Genomic DNA, 19,148 nt, shown 5'->3' on the forward strand with positions numbered 1-19,148 from the left:
TTAGTTGGTCTACAAATATCAATCTATTAACACTTTAAATAAGGAAATTTGTGTCAAAAAGTCCCAATCTAGTTTAGATCCTTAACGTGAAAACGAAGTGGATTTTGTTCTTTTCTTTGTAATAATGGTATTGTTTATTTAACGCAAAGAAAAAAGAATCAGCTTTTTTTTTTGAACACGAAGAATCAGCTTTTCTTTGCGCATGCTTTATCCCCTCTTTGATATTATACGACTCCTTAAGTTTGGTTAAAAAAAAAAAGAATAGTAGTGCTTACAATTTAGATAAATTCTCTAGGATAGTCTCTTCTATTTTGTGTTTTTTTTTTAAAAAGTGTCTTCTATTTTATTTTTTTTACCAAAAACCTACAAAAATGATAATTTCACTTATAATCATAGAGTTAACTAATATACACTTATGGTTTGGAGTTTAGGAGGTGGTAGTTTTGGGGTAAGGTCTAAAATAACTAAATATTAAAAATTTCAAAATATTTTTTTTTAAAATAGTTTCAAAAAGTATTTTCAAATTTCAAAAGAAATTGAATTTTTTTAAAAAAGTTATAATTTGAGAACATATATATATATAATTCGAAACCATTTAGCTTTTCTATTTTTTCTATTTTTAATTTTATTTCTATTAATATATCTATAAAAAAGCAAGAATATATTTATGAACCGAAAATGAAGATAACATCAACTGTCTCACCACTCATCGAGAAAGTTAATCTCAAAGGCTGCACCGTTGATGTTTCTAAGTGTAGACCTACTCTGACAGCACCTCTGCATTTCACTGCAACATAACCTAAGCTTAACATCTCCCAAATTCTGTCGACTCTGTGTGTAGTCCCACTCCGACAGTTTCTCTGCACCTCACTGTAGTGTCGGGAGAAGTACGCATCTCCAGAGACAGCTTTCAGCTCCTTTCAAAACCTATTGATTGGATTTTTGAACGTTGATTTCGATTTCTCGTTGGATTGCATGTTCAAGAATTACAAGTGGAACTTCTTTATGGTTCTTTTCTCTTCTAAGTTATTATGTTTTAGTTATTTTCGCTTTTCAGTTTGTCATCAAATTTTTCTCCGATTGTAACTGTCTTACCTGATTGGCCTTTTAGTTTTAGTATGACCAGTTGTTAAAAAAAAATTCCCTATAGTTTGAGACGTTTATGGCTAAAAATGTGGCATATATTAGTTGAAAAACTTAATAAACAAAATCTGGTTGGTAAAAGCTAGATTAGTTTTTTTTTTCTTTGTAAAAAAAATTAATCTAATAGCAATTTAAAAGGGAAAACAAGAAATTGTTTTGAAAAAGGGAAAATGAATCCTACACGAAAAGAAAAAGTATCTATCTTATTAAAGCTGAAATACAATTTCGGTGTGTTTGGATACTTGGATAAGAGTATTAAAAAAATTTGGTGTGTTTGGAAACATGGATTGTAGTCTTTTTAAAAAAAATAATTTTGTTTGGAAACAAAGATAGTAGTATTAAACAGAAAAAGTAACGGGCTTAAGTTATTAAGTCCATTATAAAAGAATGTTGTCAATATATATAAAAAAATACAATACAAAGCCCAATTTGAAATACCAACTCAAATTATAGTTTTTATATTTCATATTAAGTTTTTTAAAATATAATATATATAATTATTTATATGATGATACATATTAAATACTTTTAATTATATGATTACTTATATGATGATACATATAAAATACAATTAATTATATGATGAAATTATACGATATATAATAATGACTAAGGATGGGTTTTCAGACATCCATACGGGTTTGGTTCTGATCGGTTTGCGTTTCAGGTTTTCGAAGTCAAAGATTTCAGTCCTATTAGGATGTTCCTAAATTTTAGTTTGAGTTTGATTCGGATCTTTGCGGGTTTGGTTTGGGTTTGGATAAACTATTTAGATTATTTTTAAAGTTTTAAATCACTATATATTTTAAATTTCTCAAAATCTATAAATAAAGTAATATATTATCTATAAATTTAAATAACATATGTCAGAATACCTAAGCTTAACATATCAATTGGTTTTATTTAAAATTTTGGATACGAAATCAATAATTATTTTAAGTATTTTTGGTGATTTGAGTATACTTTAACTATTTCAGATATTTGTTTTTGACTATCTATATATATTTTCAAGTATTTTAAACCAATTTAAAAGTATCATTCTTGATGTTTTATATACGCTAAATATAAAAATAATTAATATATAAGTATATAAATCTATTTTCAGATAAATTCAGGTACACAAATGCTTCGGTTCGGATCCGATTCGGTTCTCTAACTAACAAAATTTTGAATAATTCGAACATTTAATCAATTTATGTTCAGGTTTGGTACTATATTTACGGATTGGTATCAGTTCTGTTCCTTGGATTCATTTTTCCAAACCCTAATAATTACATGAAAAACAAATATCATCATATTTTTTTAAAATATACATCCGCGGAGGTGTAGAGATCAAAGTCTATAATCATTTATTTTAACAACAAGCCAAATAAATATGTTGATTGAGGAGCGAATAAAACAAAATTAGAGAAATACATAGTTTACCAGAGACACTCTATGTGTCGAATTTATTATAAAGAAAATTTTATTAAAATAAATAAATTCAATAATTACAAACAAATAACATATTTCATAAAATTGAAAAATAATACCCGCGCTTTCGAAGCGCGGATCAAAATCTAGTATGCATTAAACTCAGTAAAAAATATCTATTTTATTAAACTGAAGTACAAAATAATACTTCCCTATTTTTAAATGAGTTTTAATAGATTTTCTTTCTATTCTGATTAATTCTAACCATTTTATTTATTATCTTATCTAAATAAATCCACATCATTTATTACAGAAGTACAAAACATAACTTATCTATTTTCAATTGTTTTATTATATCTTTTGCATTCACTTTTTTCATTTTAATTACTTTATTAATTATCTTTACAATAATATTTCGATATCATTTATTTTTATATATAAACCATAATAATTTGACATTTGAATGAAATTTCTCCATTTATGAAAAAATTCAAAATGGTTAACAAAGAGTTTTTTTAATTTATTTACATATTCAGTTAGACATAGACATTCGAATACATGTTCAGCTAAAGTTGTTTCTTTCAGGTATCAATTTTTTTTTGGATTTTGAAATTTGGCTTCACACAGATATTATAAAGTTTCATGTAGATTACGAGTCGATTGTTTTCAAGTCAGAATGAATTCGGTTTTGATGTATAGAAACCTAAAATATCCAAAATAATGTATTTGAAACGCGTTAAAAAATTAATATATTTGAAACCAAAAGTAATCATATTAACACATTCGGTAAAATTAACCAAATAACAAAAGTAACCATATTACTTTATTTGATTCTACTTCATTTTGATGTATAGAAATCTAAATATATTCAGATATTTATATAATTAATTATATAATGACACATATAAAATATATAAGACTAATCATGAAAAAAACAAAATATTAATTTATAAGAAAATAAGAATTAATATCCGACGTGCGGATCAATCTCTAGTATGCATTTAAACTCCTGGAACCAATCGTCCTAATCAAAGTAATAATATAGATGATTGGTTGAGATTTATCTCCTTATTTTAGTTTTATTTATTTTTAAATCACTAAACTTTACCAATCATGTTATAGGTTTATTTTTAGTAGTTAAAGCCTACATCAAGTTTCTATAATTTTTTAACAATCGTGTTTTACCTTTATTTTTAAAGCTTCAGAAAAAATTAAAGTAAATTTGTTTCTTATGTATTTTAGGTAAAAAACTTAAACTTTTCTTTTATAGGCCGTAGAATTTCTGTAAAATAAAAAAACTATCTATAATATCAAATAAATTAGATAATCATAATTAAAATATCTATAAATATTTAATTTAATTTTGGGTGTTTTCAAAATTATTGAAATATTTTAAATAACATAATTATTATTTACATATCACATTTTAAATGACAGTAAAAATATTAATATAAATTATTTAATTGATTAAAATTAATTATTTTATATATACGTTACATAATTCATATATTTTATTTTAAAATATTTACAGCTTATAACTTACAACTACAACAAATTTAACTACATCAAAAGTCTTTACAAAAAAATCTCGAGTAACAACTTTACAGATACAACTAATTTATTTACATATAAAATTTTACAGTTAATTTTAAAACCACAGTTGAACCAATCATCACCAATAATGTTTATTTATTTATTTATTTTTGAAGGTAGAAATAATGATGTTGAAGAGGAACTTGTGTATTAATAAATTTCGACACGTGAATTTACCAACTGATGTAACAAAATGATTTTATAAATGGCCCAAGGCTGTTATCTTTTTTTTTTGTAGGGATACAATTGATGAAGACCAAAATAGAGCCTGAATAAATAATTTATTTTCTTATACTATATTTTCACAATAAATAGGAAATTTTGAATCCAATGTTTTAGTCTACGTATTGGATTCTTAATGTAAAATTTGCTATTTTCTTTGTAGTTGTGGTAACAGACTCTCCACATGAAAAATCAACTTGTTGTCTTTCTGCACATGTATTTTTAGAATATACCTTCCTTTTCAAGTTGTGTTTTGCAAATTAAATATATTTATATTATTTTTAAACGGGAACTGTAAAGAATAATTTATCTAATAAAGATATTGAACAATGAAGTCTTCACAGATGCCTGCTTATTTTCTATGGCTTATGTCATTTTCTCATAATCGCAATTGTATATCTAATCTATTAATTTAAAGTCTTATAATTTTTTATGTGTGATATATTATTTGGACCATCCCTTAGAAAGTTTATCAAATTATATACCATTTAGTTATGATATATTTCAATATTTTTTTTAATTTGAAATATAGATAACAATTTTCTTTTTAAAATTGTAACAAAATGTTTGTAAAATATTTTCAAAATTTATTTTTCGTAATTAATTAATTTTAATAATCATTAAAATATAATTATCACTAAAATTAATTCAGTTTTAATTAAAAAATAAGAGTTATATAAAATATTTTAATTATATTTACTGATAATTACAGTTTAATTAATTATTTTTTAAAATGCATTTTTAAAAAGATTTCATTAGAAATTGTTTTAAAATATCCATTTGTATTTCAAATAAAAATATATTAAAATATATGATTTAAACTATCATATTGGAGTTCAATCTAGACTTCATGTGTTATAATTTTAATTTTGGACTATCAAACACGGTTTCATCTAAATCATTCAGACTTCTTGATACATAACATATTTATTTCTACAAGTATCATAAACATGTTTAAACAATTCTATCAAAATCTATCCATACCTATTCAGATCTTTTTTTTTGAGAATTCAAATCAAATTAGTCATTAGTCCCAGACTAATCCACAACATATTTCGAAAATGAAATCACATCTACTTAATAAACAGTTCACTTATATACTAATGTCAATATTAATTATATAAATATATCTGACTGTAAATAGAAAAAATACAGATATCACAATTACATACATTTTTAATTATTTTATATTATAAATCTAAGTCTGTACAATAATAATAATAATCTTATAATATAATGTATAATGAGCAGTTTATATATACTTCAATAATCATAAAATCATTCCACATATTTTTAATTAAAAATGCATATTAATGTAATAGTATGTTAGTATAGTTTTGAAAATCATTAATAAAATACACCATAACACGATTCCATAAAGTTGTAATTATTATAAATTACTATATTTTCTACATAAAATATTCACAAACATATAAACTAAAAAAATTTCAAATTCTAGATATTTTGAATATCATAATAATTATTTTTTTTTAGATTTTGTTCAATCTGTAACTAAGAAATCTTACATTCATTAATGTTCATATATTTTTTCAGAACACCTAATCGATTATAGATGAAATCATATATATTAAATCCAATTTTAAACATACTATACATTCACTAATATATCCAATTAAAAATAGATTCAAATTGAATTATCTAAAATCACTTTAAAAAAACCTCAAACCATTTAAAATTGGATGAAAATTTTAAATTAAGGTTAGAAATTTTTAGGGTGACTTATTTTGAGTTAGAGATGGTGTGGACTTATGGCTGACTCTTCATATACAAAGACTTATATTGGTTTTTAGAGCCCATTGATGGCTTACGATATTTCTAGAAAATAGAAAAGATGAATTCAAACAATCGATAAAACAAAATAAATATTTAGTTATAAAAAATGAAATTTAACAAGGCTTAGTGGTTGAAGTAGACATTACCTCGGAGATATCTTGTCAATCGTTGAGATGTAAAACACTATAAGATATTTTAAATATATTCAAGTCAGATTCATTGTTAACAATAAACAAATCTTCAAATTCTATAAAGACATAATTTAATACCTTTTCACCACTTGTAAATGTTATTGCTTTGTTTGAAAGAGAACCCGTTTGAGTGCCATCATTCTTCAAGCATTACATTATGTCTTTATAGACACTACCAACCTTAAAAATCTTAGAACCATAAAAATGTGCCCATTCTCAACGTAGACTCCAAACGTGAAAGTCTTCCCAACAATCTGAGTTATTGCGTCATACAAATCATCAAAATCTTAAAGCTGATAAAAACTCAAATTCTGTTTCAATATTCCAATTTAATTAAAAAAATAAAACAATACTATGTATATGTACCTCGTAAAAAGAACCATTTAAAAATTATGTAATAGATTCAGATCTCAATCCCCTTGCCACCATGTCGAGAAGCATGAACTTTGCTTCTCCTGTATCACCATTTACCATCAAATGATGCTTAAACATAAAAAATGTATTTAAGCATGTTGAATATATACTAATAATCGTCATAATTGTGTAACAGAATAAAACTTATCTTTTACCTTGGATACAAATAAATAACATTTTCCTTACATACCTCATACCACCAAATATGCGAAGTAATCTCTTGTCCATTAAGAATCTTCATATTAGTTCTCACCTTAAAAACTGTTTTGTTGCACGTCATACAACCAAAGTAATACCATCCCCAGTCCGAATCAATTTCATAGACAATACACATGACCAAATTTATTTCAGCCTACAATTCAAGTACAAAATTAGAATTATTTTAAATTACAATTTACTGAAAAAGATAAAAATTATTAACAAAACATACCAATGAAATTTTTTTTTAACAACACCACTAATCTCAAGACATCATGTTAATTCATGGATGCTTCTTTGTTGGGATCAGTGGCGGACCCATCACTTAAGTTTACCTGTGTCATAATATAGATTTTTTGAAAAAATTGTAAAAGAGTGTCATTTGGAAGGATTGAACCCGGGTTGAGGGGTGTCAAAACCTGCTATATTGCCATTTACGCTACTAAATCAACACTGTTATATGTACAAAACAGTTATTTATTATCATTTAACCTGTGTCAGCTGACCCACATAATCTCTTAGTGGGTCCGCCTCTGGCTGGGATAGCAGCCATTTGTCACATTTATCTTGCACACCATTACCAGATACGAACTCAAGTTTTTCATCTCTTGTCTCGCAAAAGGCAAGGAGTTTCTCCTCTTCATTAAACCTTTACCGTGTATTTATAATAATAAATTTCTGACCTTTAAAAAGCTAATGATACAAAATGTAAATCTATACTATTAGAACGACTCATTACAATTCTTTGAATGCGTCAGCTTCCCCTATGGAAGGATTTATCACGATGACAGACACCTCAAATTCATTGCACATTTATATTTCACCTGTCAAATACAAAACCAATTTATATCGAATAAAGCTAACTACTTCCATAATCATTAGTTTATGAAAAATACAGTTAAAGAGTATTAATCAAACTTCTAAATCGTCCGATCTTAACAAATCTGATTAGACAAATTGTCATTCCATCTTCATTTTGTGTGCAACCTTCATACACGATCTCGACATACTTTCCCCATAAATAACATGAAATTTTTGAGTTACTGTATTGCACATAAAATATAACAAAATTAACATTTAACGTATATATTGAAATCATAAAAAACTTATTAGATTATAAATATATTTTTTATGGATCAAACTTGTCTAGCAGATGGAACTCAAGTTTCCTCCTTGGTTTACCGGAACACTAAATTGTTTCAAGCTCTCCCAACTCAACAACGTCCGCAAATTCATATTAAACAAATAAATTTGATTAGATAAGCTTTTAAGAAATGATTTATTCAGAAATAAATTAAATCATTGTAAATAGTACCAATGAGGAAACATGGTTAAAGGGATCCACTCATAACCAACTGGAAATCGACCAAACTCAGAAACATGTCATCGTTCACATGATTGGATCTGATGATTGTTGTATTATGAACGAATGTCATCTTATAGGGGGATGCTCAGTTGGTCTGTACATTCCTGTTGCATGGCGTAATGAGAAATTTTGAATTTTATCTACGCTCCAACTGGTAGAAGTCTCCCCTTACTTTGCAGGTACTCCTCCTTGCACGAAGCATTAATTTTTTATCCCTGTTACATGTTCATATAAAAATTGATGATAGTAAGTAATGTCACGATTCAAATGTCAACATATAATATAATTGACTCAATAATATTAAAACATGATAATAATAATCTAAGATCATTTCAAGTGTTTCTTCAGAGACGGAGTTGTAATGTTTCCAAGTATGTAACACTTTTACGTGAACCTTCCAGCCGCATTTGAAATGTTTCACATCACTCAATAGCTTGAACGGCATAAGATAATTCATATTGTTTTTTTTTGCTGCCTCGAAATGGTTTGGAGTTTAAGTCGATGTAACTGGTTGTATTTATAACATAAGCTCAATAGGGTATTCAAGTGCAACTTAAATTTTATTGTTAGAGAATATCTTACGTTAGTTAAAGAAATTACAGATATTTTGTGAATGTACATTTCCTAAAAAAGCATCTATACAGTTAAGATAATATTTAGGCAATCTATCTTTGTAACATATACGTGCGGGTCAATTTAATTTTTGAAACTAGTAAAAAGATTTTCTTCCGTAAATAGCAATATATGCATTTAAGTACATGAATTAATTATTTAATAGTGTAGATTCTTACACAATCGGCCAATTATGCGATATATGCTATAAGAAGATATGAAAACTTTCATATATACATTATTTAATATATTGACCCTCGCCCAAGTTTCATATATAATGTTCCATACTAGAAATTTGAAATATACCTTCGGAAATGTATCATGTGATTTAATTTAAATCTGAAAAATATTCAGTCAAGGTAAAATAATAAATATCTATGATTTAAATAATTTAAACGAATGATACAAAAATTTAGTATTGTTAGGATTATATAAATTCATGATTTTTGAAAATAGTATTTAAAAAAAAATAATCACATCAGTTAGCATTGTTAGGAATAGTCTGGATTTTATGAAGATTATGTAAACAATTCATCGGTTGCGTTCTTCATAAAATGAAACTGAATCCAGCAAAGGAAACTTCCCTTGATTACAATACCAGTGCGTGAAGCTGTGAAACTGAATCCAGCAAAGGAAACTTCCCTTGATTATAATACCAGTGCGTGAAACCGTGAAACTTTGTAAAAACAAAAAAACAGTCTGTATATATATAGCAGGAGATCTTCAGTGGAACTTTTGTCCTTATAGAAAGTAAACAAGTAAGACTACAAGAACTTTGATCTGAGTAAATAAGAGTCCTTAAGGGTCATAAAAACATCTTACTCAGGCACAAAGGTTTAAAGATTTACATAAAGGTTACATACTAGGATGCAAAGACTCAGTAACCTGGGTATAGACTCTCATTAGATATAGGCTACTACCTGAAGTTTACTCGCGTTTGTCCTCCTCAACCTCGTCTGCAAGCCCGTATAGAAGTTCATTCCTTTCAACATCGCCTGTAATCTTAACTCCACCACTCGTCAACGATATACCTTCCTCTTCAAACTCGTCCCCTGTTTCTGCTAAGTATGAATACCTGCAAAGGTGCAAATATATACATCTCTCGGTGAATACTTTCATATCTTTTGAAGTTGACATTTGGACCATTAAAGTAAAAAAAAAAACAATTGAGAAAAAAAAATGGTAGAACCTGGTGGGGTTGTTGGATGGAGCCCAAAGGATGCATATGACTGCTAATAGTCCATAAGATAGTAGATTCCAAAACGCTGGAATGATCCACGCCATTCGCCAGAATTCGCTTAAAGGGTCACTTGCGTTGAAGTAAAGCTGATAAAGAGACAAATAAGAATGTTCCTTTGACTACTTGGAGTGTTTCAAGTAATACTTAAGAGTCAGTTACCTCAAAACCAATCCAAGCAATAGAGAACAGAACAGAGATAGCTAGTGCGTTGGTGAAATTCCTATATAGCTCAAGCTTAGCCATGTTTCTCTTAATCTGCAGTTGGAAACTAAGACGGATAAGAAGCTAAAAAAAAGCGGTAAAAGAAGAGAGCAGTTACTGAGTCTCTCTCTCTAACCTGAAGTTTCTCAAGGGTTCTTGCCAACGATGAGAAAATCCACAGAATAAAACAAGCATCCAATATCGCCACTGGAATCACCAAATACATCACTGTCTTACCAGAAAAGTCATTAATGTTTCCCAAATGCTCAACCAACTCAAGACCCTCCGTCGCAACGAAATAAACAACTCCAAGAAGAACCACCTTAGACGTTATCCCACCGAGAGTAGGCTTCACCACCCCAAAACCCATAGAAACAACCAAAAGAAGAAGCCTCGAAAGCGTCTTCTTAATGGAGGAAAAAGTCACAGCCCACAGAGTAACATCCATCGGTCTCATCCCGGTAGAATCGAAATTAGCGTACTCAAAGTACCTAACAGCCATCTCACACATCCCAAGCGCAATAACCAAAGTGATATGATAGTGCAGGTGAATGATATCTTTCCAGAACTTAACAAACCTCAGAAACCAAACGAGACCTAGCAAGAGATAAGACAATGACATGAACCCGAAAAACTTCATCAAAGGAGCAACCTTTCCCGGTAAATAACCGTTAGGGTTCTTCCAAACCGTTCTTCCTCTGATCAAAGTACCGTCCAAACCCGGGTCACATATCACGAAGTAAAGATAGTACATCCCTGTCTTGTTTATCACCACGGTCTCTGGAGACATGGTGACTTGTGTTTTGTTCCCTTTAAAGAAAGTCTTGATCTGTCTCGGCCACTTATCATCATCATTAGAATCTCTCTTGATGATGACTTCACCGAGAGTGCAAGAGCCAGCGTCTGCAAGGTCAGGAGTGCAGCAAATAGCAGCGTTGTTTTTGAGGAAAGATCCACCGATTCGGTCACGGTCTTTGACCTCGAGTAGTATCGCTTCGACCAGACCTGTGGTGGACTGCATAGGGTTCTGTTTGCTTGCGGATTCCTTAGTCCTCACAAAGGTTACGTCATCAAACCTAAGATTAGATTAGATTAGAGGCTATACAACTTTTAACTATTTATTTATTAAGTAAAAGGGAGAGAGATTGATTGATAGAGACCTTATAAAGGACTTTCCTTTAAGAGATGTGTCGGAAGAAGAAGAAGTGTTAAGGTGTTGAGAGTTGGAGGCGTAGAGACCTTCGCTGCCGCCGTGGAAGAAACGAGCGTTGGCTTGTGGGATGAATTTTTCGTTCTTGTAGTCGTGGATCGAGGCATTGGAAGCTCCGATGTTGATGATGCTTACGAGGAGCAGAATCCGAACCGCCCAGAATCGTGTTGAGCGATTTTCCATGGGAATTGGTGATCTGAAGATTCTCGATCCGGGAAAGGGAAGGGAAGAGATACTTTGGTGGGTACGGAGCTGGGACAATCGGACATTGAATTAACTAAATACACAGATGTCTAAAGGTTACTAATAATACTACAAAAATACTCTGCAAAGTTAGATGTCTAGAAATCAATTTTTGATGAAATGAAAATATAGTTCTTATTGGTAAATTGTAGAATTTTAGAAATGTGGTAATTCTAATTTCATCTTATAATTTCGGGAGAATTTGCCAAATGACCAAGTTATAGAAGGTAATTAATGTTAGAATATTGATTTTGACATAATTTAATCCATAAAAATTTTACAATTTTTTATTCGGTAATACCTTCTTTTTTTCCAAGTTGCCAATAAGAGAGAGAGAAAAATGATGAGTCAATAATTTAACACTCTATAATCAGTTATCACGCCACGTAATACCACCAACACTACACGTGTATTTATCACATAAATATACATCCGATTTTTCTATACCATATCACTGAAATAAAATAGAATTCTAAATCCACTCGCATCTCGTAAATAATAAATTTAATTCTAAACTTCAATCTTTAAATATTAAACCCTAAACCTTAAACCTCACATTTCCGTCTAAAAACTAAACACTAAACCCTAATTGATGAACCCTAAGCCCAAATATAAACGCTAAATCCTAATTAGTAAACCTTAAATCCATATATAAATTTAAACTCAATTATCAAAATCTAAAAATAATATATAATATTATGTAATATAAAAACAAAAATTAATACTATTATAAAATAAAACTAAGTAAAATTACCTAATATCGGATTGTCTTCTACTCAGTGCTTGTTATAATTATTTAACTTGACTTTAAAGGTAGATTGCTAGTATGGTTGAAAGCAGCTACTTGTTGGGAAACAAGTATCCACATCTTCTATGTTCATATGGAACCTTGTTACAATAAATCTTCTTATGGCGTCATCTCCTCTGATCCATCTATCATTCATTGTTGTTATAGCTGATATACCATGAATTTGACCTGATTTTAGCTGTGGTTTATAGGTGTTTTAGGATAGATTTAATATGTTTTAGAGTCTAAATAGCATATTTACAGGTTCATGAGCAATTGGAGAGAATATGATAATTTTAAAGCATTTTAGAACATTTTAGAGCATTTTAGAGATTTCATCCGAGATGACCATGTCCACCACCACTTTAGTTATTTAAAAAAGATACCTTTACAATATAATTTGAATGGACACAACTTTTCAACTTAAATAGAATTCATACCCTTTGGAATTAATCAGGATTCTTATTAATAATAGATTAAAACTAAAAACTCTGTTAAAACGGTTACGACTGAAGAGAATTTTAAAGTGAAAATAATTAAAACATGTTAAATGATAGAAATGGCTGAGAAAAAAGAGACTCATAGAGAAGCTTTACCTGTAATCCTTAAGCATGCATTTGTAGGAACATTTTAAAGTCGAACTCGACGTTGAAGAACTCGTTAGTTTTGAGAGCAGCTGAAAGCTGTCTCTAAAGATGCATGGATCTTCTAATATTTATTTATTTATTGTTTAAAATGGTAAACTCTACCTCCAAAACTACCACTCTCTAACTGTAAACTTCAAACTACATTAGTCAACTCTAAAATATAAACGTATATTAACCCTTTAATGAAACTTTTTTGATCATTTATTTTTGTTGGTTCTTTTGGTAAAAAGAAAACTAAAAGAAGGTATCCTAAGGAATTTATCTAAATTTTAAGCATTACTTATTCCTTTTTGAAACTAAACTCTTAAGGAGTCATATAATATCAAATAGGAGATAAACCATGTGCAAAGAAAAACTGATTCCTTTTTTCTTTGCTTTAAATTAACAATACATTATTACAAAGGAAAAAAAAGAATTAACAATACCATTATTACAAAGGAAAGAACAAAATCCACTGCGTTTTCACGTTAAGGATCTAAAACAGATTGAGAATTTTTGACACAAATTTCCTTATTTAAAGTGCTAATAGATTGATATTTGTAGACCAACTCATCTTTTAAAGCTTTTAACAAAAACATAATAAAAAGAAAAGAAAAAACCAGAGGCAGTCATGGATTACGATGGTGGATTTCATGAGGTCGAAGCCGATGGTAAACTATTTCTGGTATACCACCACCCGAAGTACCAACATATACCGCAAATAAAAAGCACACCCTCACCTGATGATTTAAGATTTAAGATTTGACATTAAATTTTGAAAATATTAATTTTTGAGTTTATATTTAAGATTTGAAGTTAAATTCAAGATTTCATGTTAAATATAAGAGTTTAAAGTTTTTGTTTAGAGTTTAGGGATTGTGTTTTTAATATTTTGGTTTTTGAGGTTTTTGGGTTTTTGGGTTTTTGAATTTTTGGGTTTAGGGTTTAGGGTTTAGAGTTTAGAGTTTAGAGTTTTTGGAGGTAAATAAAATGGAATAAGATGGAAAGTTAAAATATTAAAATTAATTAAATAATTTCTTACGATTTAAAAACAATTGATGATTTTAGCACTAAAATCATATTATAAATATTAAAAATAATGAACTCTTATTTATAGACGTGAAAATATGAATGTGAACAAGTAATATATACTGTTATTTTATTAATTAATATTTGTAGACTGTTGAAAAATGTCCAAAAAAGGTGCTCTTGAATTACTCAAAAAACAATTTCATAACTAAAATAGTGGTGAGACAAGTAGATTATTTCATTGAGTGTATCTATTCTAAATGGTCACAAAAACTTCAATTTTCAAATTTTGGTCATTTAATCATTAGTTTTTGCGTGAACAACTTAAAACACCAAACTATACCAAATTAGGCATGTTGTTAATTAGCGAACTTAGAAATGGAGTCAATTAGTCGTCAAAAACTACATATAAAAACGATGCCGTTTTGTCGCTTTGAAGGAAAATAATCATAAAAAATTTCAAATTTCAAATTTTGGCTTTTAAAAACACCAACTTTCATTTAGGAATTTTAAAGCACCAAGTTATGTAGGACTTTCACTTTAAATCCTAAACTATGTTGATTGAGTCAAATTAGACACATGGTGAAGTAGATGAATAGAACTAAAAATATTCATCAATAATTACAGTTAAGAAATTTGTTAGTTTGATTATTGATTTGTCGCGTAAAATATTTCTTATTTTAATTTATAAAACTTTTAATTGAATATACATTGATCAAGTAATTCTTATATAAGTAATTAAATATACATCAAATTATACATTGTTTCTTAGTGTTTTCTTTGTTTTATGTTTCTATTTTATTGAGAACTTATCCTTATCACATCTTGTATTCGCCATCATTACTTGATATAAAAAGGTTTGCTGATTTTGTATATATTAATTATAATTAAATTTATAAATTTTGGCCGTCGAAACATATTTTGAGATGTATATTGTATAAATCAACGTGCAGTTAATCTTATATAATAAAGTTGGTTTTTTTTCTCTTTAGAGGGAATAATAACACCTTGCACTTCCATTTTTTCATATATTTTTTTTGATACGGTTTGGGCGAAACGCTCATTTACTTAAGCAAATCCGTTGGCCCAAAAGTAAGCTTACACAGGGGTCCATTTTCGCAAAACTTATAAGACTGACCCCACAAGTGACGGTGGAGATTAGAAGAATATACAGCGTCCCTTCTAAGTAATGTATTTCACTCATGTTACCCGTAGGGTGTGGAGATCACTTGCAAAGCTGAGGTGGCTGATATTGACACAACCAATGGATGGTGCTACATCTCCTGTTCTATGTGCTAGCGCAAGCTGCTTTAATGTTGTCAGGTAATGTGCCGAATGCAATGCAGTATGTGTGGTCAGGTAATGTTGTCCTCACTAGAATTTCTTTAATGTATAGACTACATACATTGAGTTTAGAAATCTGTGATTAAGTTGTTTGCACATTCTTCAAGTTCCATTGTGTAGGAGTGCAGATGGCGGTTGAAGACGTCACTGATGCAGCTCTTTTTGTCCATTTGATGGGTAAATCACCAAACATTCATTAGGTCGGAATCATAGTTAGATTTGAGGCCAGTTGTGTTGAATTAGATTTTGTACACAATGAAAACAATTATTATTTTTTATTTTATTCTTGATTTTGATATGTCATAAAAAACTGAAATTATATACAAAACTTGAGGCAAGTATACCAAAATACTAGAACTTACCTTTTTGTACACCAAAGAAAAATGAACAAATGGTTTAGAACATTGTGCGCATTGTGAAACCAGACATTAGCCACAAAAAGTTGCAAAAACATAAACAAGAGAAAGCACTCAAAAAGCTTACTTTTTTGATAGCAAAGCTAAAAAGTTGATCAAGTATCAGTAAGTAACACAAAGGGTGAGAATTTTGATAACAATATTGAAAGCAAGATGTAACCAGACCAGAGATTGACTATATTGATATAGCGAGACTTTATTTGTCGGCCATATTATATATAAATCTTCAAGATCACACAGAGTCATATAAACAAGAAGGGTTCCAAGGCATACCAGCTTCGAAAGTCAGAGATAATATCTCTCATGATCTGTCAAACAGTGTCAAGAAGAACATTGAATTTGGTATCATTGTCGATCATAAAAAAGGAACTCAGATCCTTTGCCACAACTCCATCAGATTGAATCTCTGAAGTATATCATTGTGTCAAAATAACTCCAAATGTGACCAGAGATTCATAAACCCGCATCCGTAAAATGCTTTGCGGAACTCCACTTTTCACAACAGAAAATATTATTCCTACACTGATCTTTAAAGGTGTGTCAGATGATTGAAGATTTCACATTTGGGAGAACGTTTTGTGAATGTAAGAAATGCCTCTGATATATCTAAGACGTCGATGGTCATATAAGAGAAACACATAATGAGTTTCTTGAGGACTAATGAGTTCTCTTGATGTTCTCGCTCTTTTCTTCCCATCTTTCTTTACCATGGTCACCCCTTTAATCTCAACACACTCAAGAGTACATAAAGAAATAAAAATTGATTCTCACTCACAAGTCACGTCCTTCAAATTAAGTGGGAGTCCGATTCTCACTCACAAGTCACGACTGAAAAGATTAGATTATGACAAAACAAAAACCGACCAATAAAACAGAAGAATACAAATTCTACGAATCCCCCCTCCCCCCAACAAGCCAACCCATCATTTGACTTGGACAAACATTAGGACACATTTGCCATGGAAGTTTGGCATTCGCTGCAGGTCCTAAAATTTTGCAGACATAAGAACCTATTACTTCCATTACCTATCAAAATATGTAAACAATAATTTCATACAACACCAGCGGCAATCATCAAATAATTATAAAAATTATGGACGGAATATAATCAAATTAAATATCTTCAATAAATATTTTATACAAAAATACCATGATTTTTTAAAAATCTAGGAAATCACATCAAATATACATTAACAGTCAAACCTTATATTTAAATTATCATATAAAAATAATTTTAAAAACCGGCGCGTAGCCGCGGCAAATCCCTAGTTAGTTTATAAAAATTACTTGATCAGTGTTTAAATTTTCTTAACCATAAATATTAATGACTAACTAAACCTATTTTAAGTTCTGTTAATATACTTAATAATATATTTAATTAGGTCAATCAATATAAGTTCCAGATTTAAAAGAAAAGTAAAACACAAAACGTACTTAACCTAGTAATTAATATATTAAATATACTTTAAGTTATGTTAATTTAGTTAACAGTGTGTCTAATTTGCTTCGCTCAATACAATTTTGGGATTTTAAATGAAAGTCAAACACAATTTGGTGTTTTTATTTGTTCAAATGAAAAATGGAAGTTGGTTCTTTTAACAGTCTAAATTTAAAAAGTCCAGGGTTTTTACTATTTTCCCTTTTTCAATCCAGAACGTAAAACGACATAATTTACTAAGGTTTTCATTTTTCAACGACTAATAAACTACATTTTTAAGTTCAGTAGTTTACTTAATGGCATGCCTAATTTGGCTTGTCAATGAAATTTTAGAATTTAAATGAAAGTCAACATAACTTGGTGTTTTAAGTGATTACATAAAAAGTTGATGCTTTTTTTTTCCAACTGGTTTTTATTAATGAAACATTGTAGAACATACAAAAGTGAGATCCTTAAACCCAGACAATGGGTGGCTTGAACCAAGACAACGGGTGACTTAAACCCAAACAACGGGTGACACTTGATTAAACTACCACGATTACAAGAGGGCTCAAAATTCATAAACCAAACCTAAAGACAGTCTTTGACAATGGAAAACAATATTAATCCTTCTACGCTTTGCAGCCGGAACTCTCAACGAGAGAGGAAACGATGCATTGGCCACAACAATGAAACATATACTTACCTGAACTTCTAGTTCACGGTACCAAGCCAGAACCAATAGACTAACATCAGAAACCAACCAGAGAAGAACACCAACTGGGGCTAAGCTCCCTCCTCAAACGAACCTTCATCAGAAATCATAAAACCCTCAACCTCATTATAATGCTTCAACCAGTCGAAGCCACCGAGGAACACGAGAGCAAAGAAAAACTGAAAAATACACTTAATCAACGGCGGTGAGAATGACTCTTTCCTATAGCGGGACAAAGCAACCTGAAACTTCTCAGAGATGTTAAACATGTTCTGCTCTCTACACACCACCACACCACCATCTCACACCGCTTACACCGATGCTAGAACAAAGGTAAAATAGGATAAACACTATAATCCAAACAAAGACGCTCCAGATTCAGCCTTTCACAAGCCATAAACACATCTGACCCGAGTAGAGATTTCAAAACATGGCGTGAGTTGATGGATTTGGTCACCAGACAAGATCTTAACAGAAGCTAATTAAAGAACATAGAAGAAGACGTATGCAGGTGAACTGCTCCGTACCTCTACCGGATCCGGCGTCTTCTTCATCATAAACAAGTAGATCTGCCCATAAAACCTTTTCCACCGCAACCACACAGCGACCAAGAAGAAATCTCTATCAAAAACGAGAAAATTGACACCAACAGCAAGCTAAAAGAAAGATTAAGACCGACATCGTGGCTGTGTAAGCCCACATACGCCGGTCTTAACAAGATCTGAGAAAATGAACTGACTTTTTAGAGAGGAGAAGAAGAATAATCGGGAAGAAAGAGTTTTTTTTCTATAAGTTAACGTTTTATATGACTGAAATTTAAAGTTGAGATTTTTTAAATAAAAAAAATAAAAACTTGAGGTTTTAATGACTGAAATTGAGTTTTTTTCTATAAGTTGAGTTTTTTTGAGGTTTTAGAAGAACAAAAAAAATTGAGTTAAAAAAAATTGAGGTTTTAGAAGAACAAAAAAATTTGA

At 29.6% G+C, this 19,148-nt stretch overlaps 1 protein-coding gene across 1 annotated transcript; it reads right to left on the reverse strand.

Annotated features, from left to right (window-relative positions):
* Nucleotides 1–9,668: 9,668 nt before the first annotated feature.
* LOC108813437 (uncharacterized) lies at nt 9,669–11,884 on the reverse strand. The gene is made up of 5 exons (XM_018585993.2): nt 11,548–11,884; nt 10,524–11,463; nt 10,346–10,441; nt 10,136–10,272; nt 9,669–10,021 (listed from the first exon to the last, which is right to left on the reverse strand). Exons 1-5 carry the CDS (start codon nt 11,778–11,780, stop codon nt 9,874–9,876), a joined length of 1,554 nt encoding a protein of 517 aa, XP_018441495.2. The 5' UTR covers nt 11,781–11,884; the 3' UTR covers nt 9,669–9,873.
* Between the last annotated feature and the right edge of the window lie 7,264 nt (nt 11,885–19,148).

The sequence above is a fragment of the Raphanus sativus genome, chromosome 6 (genome assembly GCF_000801105.2).
Source record: "Raphanus sativus cultivar WK10039 chromosome 6, ASM80110v3, whole genome shotgun sequence".
Classification (NCBI taxonomy): domain Eukaryota; kingdom Viridiplantae; phylum Streptophyta; class Magnoliopsida; order Brassicales; family Brassicaceae; genus Raphanus; species Raphanus sativus.

Coding starts and splice junctions, on each gene's coding strand:
- LOC108813437 (XM_018585993.2), bottom strand. CDS start 11,780: ATGGAAAATCGCTCAACACGATTCTGGGCGGTTCGGATTCTGCTCCTC. Junction 10,273..10,345: donor TTGCTTGGATTGGTTTTGAG/GTAACTGACTCT, acceptor TCTCTTTATCAG/CTTTACTTCAACGCAAGTGA. Junction 10,022..10,135: donor CCATCCAACAACCCCACCAG/GTTCTACCATTT, acceptor GCACCTTTGCAG/GTATTCATACTTAGCAGAAA.